Raw genomic sequence first — 16,542 nt, forward strand, 5'->3', positions numbered from 1 at the left:
GTCAATTATAAATGTAATCTATGAAAGTACCCAACCTATTTGACATACTGGAAGATAGATATACAAGCTGAATAACTGAATGAATAATTAAAACTTTAAAATAAATCACAATATTGTGTTGCAATAGTGAACTTTTACTGTAATATTTGTTCAGCTTCTCAGGTAAGTACAGTGTGTCAAAGTGGACTATTGAAAAATTGTTACCTTAAACAAATATACACACACATATATATCAAATTAGGCAACATTTCAAGTAAATAATTTATTTTAAAATGATTTGAGTAATATTTATTGCTTGATTATTGTCTATCAAAAACACATGTTTCTGCAGTTTTGTCTGTCAGACATTTCCTTTTCGTTCTTTTTAAGGGTGTAGGCGATCTGAACAGTGTCCATATTCGGGTTTTCACCTTAAAGGGTGGTTCCGTGGTTTTTTCTAGGCTTGGTTGTGTTTATGGGGCGCAGTATAACATTTCTTAATACTTCTTCTTTTTAAAATGCCATATTTGTCTTATATTTTACCTTCATTTCACACCGCTGTCTCCACTGTCCTTTGAACAGCTTGTTTGCTTCCTGCTTCTATGAAGCCAAGCCCCCCTCCCCCCAACACCCCCCGAAGTCACATCTGCGGTGACTAGCACGTGTTTATGATGTCACCAACCCAGAAAAGACACTCGTTGTAGCCCAAATCGGCCGCTTTTGTAGGCAAGAAACTGCCATAACTTTAAAAGACAATATTTTCGTTTGCAATCTACTGTCAGTGCTGTAACTTTGCAGATACTGTTTATGCTCGAGCAGCAACATTAAAAAAGTTAAATTGCATGCAACCACACCATTAATTCCTCCATAATCTTCTGATACATGCAGGACAATCAAGTGAAATTCACTGCACAACATAAATGATAAATCTTCTTCAAAACAAAATGTTGCATCGTAAATTACGTAAGTGTGTCAGCCTGTTAAGTTAGGTGCAATGTGAGTGCAGGCCAGCAGGGGGACAATTGCATTTGGGGACGGTACAAAGCAACTGTGCCTTGTGTGAGTACACCTACATTTATCTATGTATGCACTTAATCCGTTCTGGGTGTGTAATTTATAATGTACAACTCAAAATGTGTAATATACAATTCAGCAAAAAGTGTGGGCTTTCTAAAATGCAGAATCCGGAAAACTGGACCTCGGATTGAGAAATGTTTGCCCCTTTTTGCCGACACTAGTTGAGGTGACGGGGAAAGCAGCTACTGTGTATGCAGTGCCTTATTGTGAAGTTCGTTTGAAACAGGCTCACACCTTATTGAACGGCATTACATTTTACTGCAGTTGTCAGATGCAGTAAGACTCACAGCTTGGAATCTTTTGATTGCCAGTCATGTATAACCATTCGAGTCGTTCATTTGACAAGCGCATATGCCCAAGCTATTTACTCAGGGAAGCTCAAATAAAGATTGATCCTATTAGCTGATGCTGCATTTCTCTGTAGTGCAGTTTTTTGTGTGCTTTTTTAACACCCACATCCTGTGTTTCTCTCTCTTTTGCAGTATCAGCCAGTGATTGTGATTCGGAGCAGAATGCAGAGATCACATACTATACGCTTAGTCCAGATTTCATAATTTCAGCCCATGGCACCATATTCCCGGCAGGCCCTCTGGATTATGAAGGGCGCAACCACATGTATGAATTCGTAGTGATGGCGGTGGATAAGGGAGAGGTGCCCCGAACCGGCACAGCCACTGTGCGCCTTCGTATGGCCAATGTCAACGACGAACCTCCGAAGTTCTCGCAGCCTGTGTGAGTTTCTTATCTCCATATACCACCATTCAGCCTCATCCCATGACCCCGTATGGAACATAAGAATGGAGGCCTATTATTTTGATTCCCCCATAAGCAAGAAAAAGCCAGAATAGTGTTATCAGGCTAGCAGTTTTTTTTATTTTGTTTTTTATGTCCTGCTCTGCATATTTCGGATGTGTCGCAGAGGGTTCGTATCACTCTAAAGCATGTTTACATCTGGCACTTCCTAAAATGTACCAATACTTTCAGCTCAGAGTCTAGCTGTGTGTCTGTATGACAAGAATGAAATACAGTGCAAAAAATAGCATGGTGAATTTTTTCCCACGACTTACTAATACATCAGCACGTTTTAAAGTAAATTGTGTGCAAAAATAATTTGTTCCCTTGCTTTACTAAATTTATTTAAATCAAAATGAGGGAATTAACTAGTACAACATGGCCACAGTTTACTGAAATGAAGGAACAAAATAAGCTGTAGAAAATTATTATTAATTTGTGGCCCCAATTTAAATAAAATGAGGAAACGAAATAGTATCCTGACAGTGATGTGAACATACTCTGAGGTAGGTGAAAGGGAACCACCTTGATGACTTCCATTTTACACATTTTAGTGTATGTGCCTTTTTAGTGTTATTAAGAAGATGGCTTTTGTGATGGAATGGGCCATCTTTCTGTTTTAGGTGGAGAACTTCCTGAACCTGAAACTTAATGCACTCACATTTCGGATGATAAAAGATAACAGAAACATTAACTTTCAATGCACATTAATAATCCATGTTAAATAATAACAGGAAATGCACCAAATCAGTACACTAAAATTATTTCTGGCTGTTGAAATTTCAGTTTTGTCATCACAGGAATACATTACATTTTAAAATAAATTTAAATAGAAAAAGTTTTAGGCTAAGAATGTAACGTTGTTTCCTGAGAGGGGAACGAGATGCTGCATCCAATGATAATGCTATAGGGAAGCCTACAACACAACAGGATCAGCTTATGATATGCTGATGCAAGCCACTTCCAGGCATGCAGGAAGTATGGCAAGAGGACGCAGCGTCTCGTTCCCCTCTCAGGAAACAATGAGCAATGTTCCCTTTTAAAGGAACTAGCACTGCATCCAATGATGGGGAACAAAATACCCACTGCACCATACTAGCAAGTCCCTGCCCTGGTGTGGAACAGTAAAAAAAAAGTTTAGGCACAACTCAGGACAAAAGCACCTGGCACCCCACAGGTACAGGCTTGAAAATCTTAAAAATGTGTGCTCTATTACATGCCTTGGAGGAAGACAATGAACAATGCCACACTTCTGGTAGAAGAAGCTCTCACTAGCAGAGGCAAATGCCTACCGCAAATCTTGAAGCCGTGGAGATAGCTTCTACCATTGAGCAGCCCTACAGACATAATCTCAAGAGCCCTAACAGGGCAAAGTAAGGGAGCTTCCCCTGGCCCGCTGACACAAAGAGGATGAAAGGCGTCACGAAGGAAACAGTCCAATTGGTGCATCCCAGAGATCCCTCACTCAATGGTGCGTGCAAGGCAAGAAATGCCTCTGGTCAACCTAAAGCGTCCATGGGGAAGGACCAACAAAAGCAGTCCTAAAGAAACTCCAGCAATGAAGCCACCAGGCAGTTAACTGGCTCCAACTGACATTCTCTGTATCATAAAATAAAGACTCCAGTTTAAGGTATATCGTTTCCTTGTGGAGGGAGCTCTAGAGTTCCAGTTCCTAATTTTTAAAGTAATAGAGACACGGACGCCCTGGAGTCTGAGAAGACCTAGAGCTGCATCCCTGCACTTCGTAAAAGTGCAAGGGAATAATGCTAGGCTGAACAGAAAAACCAATGCTGGAACGCTTTGCCCTGGAAGTGAATCTCCAGAACTTCCTGTGTTGGAGAAGGATGAAGATATGGAAGTATGTATTCTTAGATCGATTGTAACAAACCCAATCTTCGGATATGATTTGACTCACGATAGGAGTATTCTTAATACTGAGACGGAATACTCTCTTCCTGTTCCATTATTAAAGCCTGCTCCAGGCCTGCTTCCACTGTGGGAATGACCCTGTTGAATCGAGGTGGACAAGAAACGTTACAGAATTCTATCAACTCTCTTTTAAACTGCAGGGACACCAGGGTACCCATTTAGACACATCTGGCAGAAGTTCCCATGCTGCCAGATGGTCTACTAAGGGAACTAATCTCTCAAGCCTGGCCTCTGGTATATTGCTCTGGTGTATTGCGAGGAGTCAACTTGGCACCCTGAATCAGATGACTGGCAGGAGACAACCAAACATACTATTTCAATACAATGCAACATTCTTGGGAAGAGAATGGACACACTTAGTGGAAACTGAACCAACAGAGGTGGTGAGGTTGGCAGAACGGTCTCCTGAGGGCACAGAAGCGGGCACCATGACTCTCAGATGGGCCTACCCTCAAAGTTCTGAGCTCTGAGCATCAGGAATGAAGCCTTCTTCGAGAGGATGCCAGTACTCAGATCCATCTATCCCTTGGAGGTCTTCTGCCTGCAAGTGCTGCTTTGAGCCCCAGTCTCTATGAGGGGAGCTATAAGTAGTGACCTTACCTCTTTATATAGACATTCTTAAATGCATTCCTTAAAATTAAATGCAGCCAAGAAACAGGCAGACAAGTTAACATGGTCTGCATTGATAGGCTGAATATTCATATTAGAATAGTTACAATAAAAAAAATTAAGAATAATTTGCTGCAAACACACAGATATATTGGACACAGAAGAACGAGAAAGAAAGGACTTCCATCTGCTCAGTTCCCTCCGGCATTATGTATAACAGACTTGAATCATCACATATTTTAATCAATGATATAAATGATTTTCATCCAGCTCTGAGTGAAACTTTACATTCCTAGTGGTAACCTTAGTATAAGAGGAATAATTGGCAGGCCTTTGTATTATTAAAAAATAATGCATACAACCTCGGGTGTGCATTATTTTTTCAAATAATTCAGTGGTCCATCGTCAATTATTCCTTGCATATTTTCCATGGTCATACCTACTAATTAATTCGCAACTCTTCTTTTATTTCTTTTATTTTTCTTTTGTTCTTTTAATTTGAATGGTGATTGTGTAGGCGCCTGTGACTATAAACGTAGTCACATAATTAGAGTTGGGTACCGTTCACATTTTAATGTGCAATTGGGTAGCGGTACCCAACTGTAAAGAAACTGTAAGTCATTTATAGAAGTGTAATTGACATTATTCCAGAGTTGCCTTGGTCTGCCAATGTCTGAAATGTTGGTTCAATGTAATATTTACCAGTATATAGTAGGCTATAGCAACTAGGGATGTCCCGATCAGGTTTTTTTGCCCTCGAGTCCGAGTCATTTGATTTTGAGTATCTGCCGATACCGAGTCCCGATCCGATACTTCTATAATACATTAAAAAAAGAATAAAGAAGAGTGAAAAACGAACCAGGGTGTTCCTTATTTTTTTTTTTTATTCACCTTATTTTAACATTCAACTACTCTACACTACAACTATGTTGGTGTGAAATAAACAGTTATGGATATTAAATTAAATAATCTGCTCCCAAAAATCCCGAAAAAAGTATGTTAGTGCCTAAGTGACAACTTCAATCAGAGAAGCCGTGGATCTCAGCTGTCAATCATGACATCACACAGCCATTTTTATAGCATCAAATAACTAACTAAAACTAAACTTATTTAAAAAATGAACACTTAAAAAGAAATCATCGTGATAATAACTGCCTACAATGACATAAACTAACTTTGGGGAAAAAATATTTGAAGTGTAATTTGATTGAAGTGTAATTAACAATGCTTTTCAGGTTTTTATAGGTCTAACATTATAGTTTTTAGGTAGAGAAATTGAATAAAGTAGGCTAATCAAATGTAAAATAGCTGCATATTTAACTGTTTAAATTAAAGACTAATCCTTACAAAAGCTATTTAATCAAAAGCAGTGAGTGATTCCTTTTCTTTTGTTTGACATTAAACAGACAGCAGTAAAGGCTACTGCCCCTTTAAGACCTAATGGAAGGCTCTGCATGTTGACATGTTGAAATACTTCTTGTGTGAGTTGGTCCGTTTAAGCGCAAGACTTATTTGCGCGCTGTGAGACGAGTGCGCGCTTTCGGATGATGCACAGAGACAGATCAGCGCGCGGTCTCATTCGCGTCTTCCGGGGAATATACACGAGTGATGACGGTGAAAATGACTGCTCATATTCGAACATACTGCAGCACTCGCATGAATTGAACAAAGTTTACACAGATAGGCCGTTTTGCCCACGTTTTTCTTTTATTAGCGCTGTTGTAATGTATCACTGAGGAGCAAGCACGTGTATCCATCTACAGAAACATACATAAAGCATTATTTTCAGGTTACAACCCATATTATTGATGCGTCATCAGATGTGAGATCCGCGGGGCAAGTGCGAAGCTGCGAACCTTTGGCACCCCTGCTCACCTCACCCCAGAATATACATATATATCCAAGTCCTGATCGGGATATAACGTCCGATTCCGATCGAGTCTGAAATCACGTGATCGGGCCCGATTTCCGATCGCGTGATCTGATCCGGACATCCCTAATAGCAATAATTAATTGAATTCATAAAAACAACTATACTATTATTTTTTTATTTTTATATCAATTTCTATTACATAAAATCCTAAAAATTGTGTGTTGTGTATCTGGTAATCAAATGCAGACATTAATTTATCTTTGAAATGAATTAAACTTTTTTGTCAAACAAAGCTGTGCAACTGAGCTTTATACTGTTAAAAGTAAAACATGAAAGAAAAATTGTGATATGTTACTTTAATAAAGTTTTGATAGTTTATAATTATTACATTAGTGTTAGTATTATTATTACACCGAGACATATCTCCATTCTACTGTAGAACAGTAATATATTTCTCGAGTTAAACTTTTATTTTGACAGGTTGCCGTGAATACCTTTGAGTTTCTCTGTATTTATGACGACTAGTCTTTCTCAAATGAAACAGTGAAATGGTCATGAAGTGACTCTCAGAGCGGCTCTGGAGATAGAGAACTGTTGGATATGTGTTTATGTCCTTGTATGAGGTGGAAAATTGATTGCCACGTGCAATTCTACGTGTGTGAGGTGTGATATATATATATATATATATATATATATATATATATATATATATATATATATATATATATATATATATATATATATATATATATATATATATATATAACCCCTTTATTATTAATTATATTTTATTGTGTCTTTTATTATTAATTAAAAGACACAAACAATGTGATTTTTTTTCTTCATTCACCAATCCATTTTTTATTTTATTTATTTTTTACCACAAATTTGTATAAAGATGATTCTCAATGAATAATTTGATATAGGCTACCATTTTACTTACTGTAATAGATCTATGGGTAAACTTGGCCATAAATGCAATTTCCTTTCTAATTAGCATTTGTAATGTGTTTTGGGACTATATGTAATGTAAAAAGACGTTCTATAAGAATAGACGGACTTAAAACTGTATGTTGCTAGAGAAATTCGCTAAATAATGTCCTCTACTGATGCCAAACTTCTATTCTGGGTCTCAGGGGGATTTAAATAAGTGCCATTTATATTTAGATGTCACTTCCGATACTTTACAGCATGCAATATTGGCCATCGATTTTATCAATGAATGACTGTAGCCTCGAAAGAGAGCCAAGATCGCTACGATCACTACAATGCTGTTGCTTTGTCAGTTCATCGTGATCTCACAAAGTTTCGTTATAAAAATGTTGTCAACAATAAATCTCTTACTAACTTAGTGACTTGACTTTGTTTGTTATTAAGTGGTTTCACAAGCCTGCATTCACTCAGCACTGAAGAAAAGCTCTGCGGTTTTGAGTGGTGAGATTCTGATCACGGCCCAGAGAACAACAACTATCTGTGATTGGCTGCAGTACTTACCGCTGTATCTGTGATTAGCTACTCCACTCACTGCAGCAAAAACACGCTGTAAATAGATGCATTTGACTCTCCCGGAGCACGGACACAAATGTATGGAAGCCCGCTTCCGCCACAGTTGAGTAAAGAAATATGATTCTTTAATTCAAAATAATGAGAAACTTTCTCAAAATAATGACTTAACATCTCAAAATAATAAGAAACTTTCTGGAAATATTGACTTAACATCTTGAAGTAATGAGAAACTTTCTCGAAATAATGACTTAACATCTCGAAATAATGAGAAACTTTCTCAAAATATTTACTTAGTTTCTCAATATTTCGAGAAATGTTCTCATTATTTCGAGATGTTAAGTCATTTTTCGAGAAAGTTTCTCATTATTTTGACTTAAAGAATCATATTTTTTTTACTCAACTGTGGCAGAAACGGGCTTCCATACAAATGTAAAAAAAATCTGCCAAATCTGTTCCGCCAATATGTGTCAACTGAGGGTGCTTTTGCTTGCTTTTGAGGGTCCCCAGCACCCTCGAGTACCCTCATAGAACTGATCCCACTTACGAACATATTATAATTATGACAAGATTCGAGTTACAGTGCTCACAAAAACACTAACCGTTCTCATGAACAACTCGATAGAACACAAGCCGACAGTCCAACTAACGAACATATTACATTTATGACCAGATTAGAGTTATAGCGATCACAAAACATAATCAGTTCTCATGAACAACTCGATAGTACACTAGTCGCTAGTCCAGCTAACGACATATTACAATTATGACATGTGATTAAGACACCTCAACATTCTGAAGGCATTCGCATTGCACCAACGACATGACGAATCGTCAGTGTTCCCTGTTGTAACCTGAAAAATAATTAAGTAAAACAATGTAGTAAATGTAGTTCCCTTTCAGGGGAACTCCCGTTGCATCGAAAGACGCTTATGGGAACGCTTGCGTGATGAAGTCATGAAGCACATGTGAAATCAGTCCAATAGTGTGAGGGCACGTCAGAGGCGGTGACGTCACCAGGAAGTATAAAGCCTGCCCAAAACACAACCGCGCTAGCTTCTGTTGTCTTCAGTAGCGCTTTGTGATCAGTGAAAACAGTGTTTTGATAGTTAGTAAAGTAACTCTTATTCAACACTATGGCGGAAAAGCAGCAGTTTAGAGTGTGTGTGCACCCTTGCCCTCGCTTCCTTTCGGGTGGGGACACACATAGTCTTTGCGTTGCTTGTTTGGGAGAGGAGCATGCACGGTCAGCGCTCGAGGGCGCTGGCTGTGGGCACTGCGAAGCGCTTCCTTTACGGACGCTCCGATCCCGCCTGGCGTTCTTTCGCGAGGACGTTCGGGCTCGCGTTCCCCGGGGCTCTGGTCCCGCTGCTGCCGAGGCACAGCGGCGATTACAGTCCTGGGGTTCGCAAGTGGATCTATCAGCGGGGATAGAGACGGGCCCAGCCTTATCTCTTCCCTCACCTGATAGATCCAGTGCCTTTTCTCTGGGGTTGGAAGCACGCACTGCGGTTACTTCCACCCCGAGGGAGGCACCTCTGATGCAGCTCTCCAGTTCTGAGGAGCTGGAGAGTGTTAGTGTCAGAGAAGTAGAGGATCCGCCTCCTCAATCACAAGCATTTGAAGAGCTAGTTGAGGTTGTGACTCGGGCTGTGGAGAGATTAAACATTGACTGGCCCGCAGACAGGCAGGACGTTCGTTCTAAAAGCAAGTTGGACGAACGGTTTTTGCCAACCCGGTCACAGCCTCAACGCCGGGGTCTACCATTTTTCCCTGATCTTCACACCGAGGTGTCAAGATCATGGGAAAAACCGGTTTCATATAGGGTGTATAGTGCACAAACATCACACTATTCCACTATTATGAATTATAAAGAGCACGGTTATGGGGAGATGCCTAAAATAGAAGATAATTTAGCAAGCTATTTATCCCCTGAGTCGGCATCTTCCCTAAAGGCCCCGGCATTACCCACTAAGCCAGTACGCACCACCTCTGCCTTAGTGGGTAAAGCTTATTCAGCGTCTGGTCAGGCAGCGGCATGTTTACACACGATGTCACTGCTACAAGCCTACCAGGCTGAATTACTGAGCGATGTGGATGAGGGCGGGGGTATTGGGCCCGAAGTAGTGTGTGAGCTACGTCGGGCCACAGATTTGTCTCTCAGGGCCGCCAAGGAGACGGCCAAATCTATTGGTCGCTCTATGGCAGCCTTGGTGGCTACTGAGAGACACCTCTGGCTGAATTTGAGCTCTATTAAGGAGAAAGATAAGAATTTTCTGATGGACGCGCCCATGTCTCCTTCGGGCCTGTTTGGCAACACTGTAAACACGGTTGTCGACAGGTTCCAGGAGGCATCCAAACAAGCGATAGCGTTCCAGAAACTCCTCCCCCGCCGCTCACATTTCACTGGGGCTGCTGAGCACAGAGAGCAGCCCCAAACATCAAAAGCTGGCTCTTCATACCGTGCCACACAAAAGCAGAGTGTGGCTTCTCGTGCTCCCCCTCAAAAAGATTGGGGACAGGGGAAGCGCAGTCTGCCGCAGCCTTCGAGGGGTAAGACGGATCTACGGACCGTCATTGCGTCCAAGAAGGCTGCTAAAAAGAAGTCCTGACGCCCGAGGGGTCAGGATTATGGGGGCATTCTCCCCCGAAGGGAGGCAGAGTACACCTCATTATACGGTGCCTGTCTCCCTTCGGCGCCCTCCGGGGGCCGTGCTGCCAACCCTGCCACCTCTGGTGTTACAGGGCGCAGCAGTCTCCGACGAGCGTGCGTCCCAGGGTCCACCCCGAAAGGTAGTGGTCCTGGGGAACACGCCCCCTCCAAGGAGGGTCCTAGAGCAGCCAGTTCAGGTGTTCCCTGCCGGTTCGCCGTTACAGGGCGCCGTCCTGGCAGCTCAACAGAAACCAGAAGCCATTCTCGAGAGGATGGTACCTCTGAAAAATTTTTTGGCGGCGTGGAAGCTACTGCCAAATATTTCTCGTTGGGTCCTGCATACGATAGAGAAAGGGTATCAGATACAGTTCGGGTCTCGCCCGCCCAGGTTTTCGGGGGTCTTACCTACTGTGGTGGGCCCCGAGCAGGTTCTGGTAATGGAGCTAGAAGTGGAAGCCCTGTTAGAGAAAGGGGCCATAGAATATGTACCTCACTCAGACAGGGAAGCCGGCGTTTACAGCCGGTACTTCATAGTTCCGAAGAAGGGTGGGGGTCTGCGTCCCATTTTGGATCTTCGGGTGCTGAACGAGGCGGTCATGCAACTGAAATTCAAGATGTTAACCCTGAGACAAATCGTGCCACAGATCAGATCCGAGGATTGGTTTGTCACGATAGATCTCAAGGACGCATATTTCCATATATCCATCCTTCAATATCACAGGAAGTACCTGAGGTTTGCTTTCGGGGGGAAAGCGTACCAATACAGGGTGCTTCCATTCGGTCTAGCACTTTCACCCTGCACTTTCACGAAATGCGTAGATGCAGCCCTGGCGCCTCTGCGTCTCCAGGGGATTCGCATTATGAATTACATCGACGATTGGTTGATTTTAGCGCATTCGCATCAGGTAGCGGTTCGGCATCGAGATGTCGTTCTCGCTCATATGAAGGAGCTGGGTTTGCGGCTGAACCCCAAGAAGAGTGTGCTTTCTCCACTTCAGAGGACCACCTTTCTGGGAGTGGTGTGGGACTCGGTGCTGATGCAGGCACGCCTGTCACCAGCACGCATAGAATCCATACTGTCAGCAGTAAAGAAAGTAAAACTAGGCCAGTCACTTACTGTAAAACAATTTCAAAGAGTGTTGGGTCTCATGGCAGCAGCATCCAACGTGATACCTCTAGGACTGCTGTACATGAGACCCCTACAGTTGTGGCTCAGAACCAAGGGGTTTTCCCCGAGGGGCAACCCCTTTCGCATGATCAGGGTCACGCGGCGCTGCTTACGGGCCCTGTCTATGTGGAAAAAACCTTGGTTTCTGGCCCTAGGTCCGGTGTTAGGGGCTTCTGGTCGTCGCAGGATGCTAACGACAGATGCCTCTCTCACGGGGTGGGGAGCGGTCCTGGAGGGTCGCTCGACTCAAGGTCTGTGGGGGGACCGTCATCTCTCATGGCACATCAATCGCCTGGAGATGTTGGCGGTCTTTCTTGCCCTCAGGAATTTCCTCACAGTCCTCAGGGGCCAGCACGTGCTAGTCCGCACGGACAACACGGCAGTGGTAGCCTATATAAATCACCAGGGGGGTCTGCGTTCACGTCCGCTATGCAAGCTGGCACGCCAGATCCTCCTATGGTCTCAGGGGAAGTTTCTCTCTATCAGAGCGGCTTATATTCCTGGGGTCCAGAATATAGGAGCGGACACACTGTCGAGACAGGGGTTGAGGCCCGGGGAATGGAGGCTCCACCCCGACGTGGTGGAGCAGATTTGGAGAGAGTTTGGCCAGGCCCAAGTGGATCTGTTTGCGTCTCGAGAGACGTCTCACTGTCCACTCTGGTTTTCCCTCACGCATCCAGCTCCGCTGGGGGTGGATGCCATGGTACAGGCGTGGCCGAGGCTGCGTCTGTATGCTTTTCCCCCGGTCGCTCTACTCCCGGAAGTTCTAGAGATAATTCGCAGGGACCAGGTGCGCCTTATTCTAGTAGCCCCGCGTTGGCCGGGCAGGGTTTGGTTCCCCAATATAGTGTCTCTCCTCGATGGGCATCCACTTCAGTTGCCAGTCAGGAGGGACCTCCTGTCCCAAACAGGGGGATCAATATTTCATCCCCGTCCAGAATTATGGAACCTGTGGGCGTGGCCTCTGAAGGGGCCCAGCTCATGAGTTCGGGTCTCTCTACCAATGTGGTAGAGACCATTCTGCACTCTAGGGCTCCCTCCACGAGGAAGCTCTATGCCCTGAAGTGGACGGTGTTCACTTCCTGGTGTAGGAACCGTCACCAAGATCCAGTTCACTGCCCTCTGGGTACAGTGCTGGAGTTCCTGCAGGAACGGTTTGATGCAGGTCTTTCCCCCTCCACCTTAAAGGTGTACGTGGCGGCTATTGGTGCTTACCACACTCCTCTGGGTGGTATGTCGGTGGGTAAAGATCCACTGGTGTCTCGTTTCCTTCGTGGTACTCTTAGGCTGAGGCCTGTAGTTCGCACTAGGGTGCCGGCTTGGGACCTGGGAACGGTCCTCCAGGGCCTCTCCCAGGCTCCCTTTGAGCCTTTGGAGGAGGTTCAAGACAAGTTTGTTACGTTAAAGGCGTTATTCCTTCTCGCTATTTCTTCTCTTAAAAGGATAGGAGATCTTCAAGCTCTGTCAGTGGCACCCTCGTGCTTGGAATTTGCACCTGGCATGGTCAAGGCCTTCCTTCATCCTAGGCCAGGTTATGTTCCTAAGGTCCCTACTCATGTAGCTAGATCTATTGTACTGCAGGCCTTCTGCCCTCCACCTTTTCTCAATCCGGACCAGGAGAACAGTAATTTGCTTTGCCCAGTTAGGGCTTTAGATGCTTACGTCCACAGAGCTGCCTTGTGGCGTAAGACTGACCAACTGTTTGTGTGCTTTGGGCCCCCAAACAGGGGAGCACCGGCATCTAAGCAAAGAATGAGCAAGTGGGTGGTTGAGACTATCTCACTGGCTTATGAGTCGGTCGGACGGCCTTCCCCCTTGGCCGTCCGGTCTCACTCTACGAGGAGTATGGCGGCCTCTAAGGCTCTTATTTCAGGAGTGGCCCTTCAAGACGTTTGTGATGCGGCGGGCTGGTCCTCACCGCACACATTCGTTAGGTTTTACTCTCTGGACCTAGACTCTACTCCAGGGTCTGGGGTCTTGTCTCTCTAAGTGCTGTTTTCTGCACACTGGACAGGCACGTCTCGCTATGGTGGCGTTGGTATGACGTTCCCATAAGCGTCTTTCGATGCAACGGGAGTTCCCCTGAAAGGGAACGCCTCGGTTACGACTGTAACCTCGGTTCCCTGAAGGGGGAACGAGCGTTGCATCGTACTGCCATATCTCCTACATGCCTGTCAAAGCACTACTTCAGACTTCGAAGCTAGCGCGGTTGTGTTTTGGGCAGGCTTTATACTTCCTGGTGACGTCACCGCCTCTGACGTGCCCTCACACTATTGGACTGATTTCACATGTGCTTCATGACTTCATCACGCAAGCGTTCCCATAAGCGTCTTTCGATGCAACGCTCGTTCCCCCTTCAGGGAACCGAGGTTACAGTCGTAACCGAGGCGTTTCTTTTAGCATAATTTATTAGAATAATGTTTTTACAGTGTACAATCATTGTCTGATTCTGACGTTTCCCTTCTAGTTATAGCTAAAAAGCTATCAGTATACAGTGTTATCGTCCTGATTATGTGGTTTATCTCATCTCCCCTTGTGTAGACCTTGTCGATGAGGTCTTTCCTCAGCTGCTGTATTAATTTGCCTCTCATTTCGCTGATTTTTCTGTTGTGCTGACTGTGGACTGTTATTGTTGTTTTTTCCATCTTGTTGGCGGAGCTACGGCCCTTGGCCATTTTAATTGACTGATTTTCTGGCAGAGAGCTCACTGAATCAGAGAGGCAGATTCAATCAGCCGTGCATTCAGCTGAAGCTAGAGAAACCGAGAACGGAGGGGGTGGGGAGGGTGGATGGTGGGCAGAGAAACCTCGGTCAGAGGGTCCAAAAAAGAATTGGTGAGCCAGGCAGATTTTTGTTTCAGTTGAGCTTCCAGTCCCCTAAAAGGCTTTTTTTAATTACTTTATGCATTTGTATTCTGGTGTGCGCATCTGTGTCTGCATGGTTATACCCGAGAGCCTGAGTTGGAGATGTGAACGGCTTGGAAGTCTAATTTAAACATTAAAGTAAAATATGAAATCAAAAATTACCCTATTTACTTTCTTAATACACATCTGGGTGTTATTGTGTACATGTTGCATCCATTCATGCATGTTATTCCAAAGGAGAGAAAAAAAAAACAATCTTGAAGCAAAATGTAATAACTTGTATTATAACCTCTGCAGTGATTCTTTATGACTGACATCATCCGCATCCTTTTATTTTTCACCCCTTCAATGCACTTACTTTCCCTCCCTCACTGTATATCCTATTTCATTCAGAAATGCATCACATTATGAAAGTAAAATGGGTTTCGAATGCTGCTTCATGTTGAGTAAAGAAGCGTTCTTTGCTACTAAACTGCTTTTGAAAATAGCTACAATGTGTCTTCAGTTGTCATTTTGAGAAATGTAGCCTCATATGATATGTGCTGCATTCCTAAAAATGCTCCTCAAAAGCTGACTTCCTTTTAGTGCTGTAGGTAGAAGGCTTTATGTCACTCCTTTTTGCTATTTTGGAATATTCCAGTTTTTATTAGGTGAACATGCAAATAATAGTTGAGGACTGCAGTTAGGAAAGTTGGAACTGTGCTGAAAAACACACTTAAGCCTTATAATGAAATGTCTAATTATTGTCTGCGCAGGTACAGACATCAGCATGTCATATGATTATTATAGCAGCTTATGCTGTCCAAGCAGGATAACATTTAGTCCAACTATTTCTGTATAACTGATTTAGAAAATACTTAAATGTGTATGGCTAATAGCTGTAGTGTAATAAGACCAAATTTACGCCACACTGAATCGTTATCTGAATTAGCTATTTTACAGTAATGTTGAAGCTGTCTGGCTTTGTTCACACTGCAGGAAAATGTTCTGAGTTTTCTGAATGATTATTCAGACTGCTAGTTTGATCTGATGTTCCCCTTTTCAGACTGCAGTGCATTTTATCTACATTGGTTGCCATAATAATCACTTTCATAAATTCATCATGTGTGAAAATGTTGCTAATAAATACAAATATAATTAAAATGTAGTCAACATTTTTGTGTTATTTTATTTAGTTTAATTACTCTGATCAACAAAAATAGTTGTGTCTACCAAAATAGAGTTGTTTAGTCAAAGAAGGGCATAATTAAAGCAAATATTTCACTTTTTATTGTTTTTCATTATGGCAATAAGAACAATTTAATTATACTAGGCTTCTGAAAATCAGATGTCGTTTGTTTTCTTGTTTTGTTTTTTTGTTGTTTGTTTTGTTTTTCTACCTGAACGCTGGAATCAGTTAGAGTTTTCTTTCTTTATTTTTCTTTCTTTTATGAAATAACTTTTATGAATGATCAATTTTCAGTTAGAAGCACCAAATCAGCATACGATTTCTGAAGGATCATGTGACACTGAAGACTGGAGTAATGATGCTAAAAATTGCACAGGAATAAATTACATTTGAAAATAAAATAGTAAACAGTTATTTCAGATGTTCACCAATATAGCTGTCTTTACTGTATTTGATCAAATAAATGCAGCCTTAATATAAAACAAATATATATCAACACCAAACTTTGAATGATATTGTAGTTAGCCATTCATCCATTCCTTAATAAGAATATATAAAATGAGGTTTGACAGTGCTTCAATAAATAAATAAATATACACATATGTAAATTAATAAAAACATAAATAGATAAATAAATTTTATAATAGGAAAATAAATAACAGAATAAACGACTTGATAAAATAAATATGATTCATTTTTAATCAAATACAATTTTGTATTATCTTTCCCTTAATTTATTATTTTCTGCTTTTATAAAAATATATCTTTTTAACTTTTATATATTTGTTAATTAAATTTAACATTTATTTTTATATTTATTTTTACATTTATTTTTATATTTATGTGTTTATTTATTTTTTACATTTATTTTTCCCTCATGTATTTATTTTTACATTTATTGATCGATTGATTCATTTCTTTTTCCGT

The 16,542-nt window shown here is 42.2% G+C and overlaps 1 protein-coding gene across 1 annotated transcript in view; it reads left to right on the top strand.

Annotated features, from left to right (window-relative positions):
• The window catches only part of si:ch211-186j3.6 (neural-cadherin), a 309,028-nt gene that overhangs the window by 137,848 nt on the left and 154,638 nt on the right, over positions 1-16,542 (top strand). Inside the window, exon 6 of the mRNA XM_067437563.1 lies at positions 1,539-1,788. Coding sequence (XP_067293664.1) covers positions 1,539-1,788 — 250 coding nt within the window. The remainder of the gene's footprint in view (positions 1-1,538; positions 1,789-16,542) is intronic.

The sequence above is a fragment of the Pseudorasbora parva genome, chromosome 1 (assembly GCF_024679245.1).
Source record: "Pseudorasbora parva isolate DD20220531a chromosome 1, ASM2467924v1, whole genome shotgun sequence".
NCBI classification, from domain to species: Eukaryota; Metazoa; Chordata; class Actinopteri; order Cypriniformes; family Gobionidae; genus Pseudorasbora; species Pseudorasbora parva.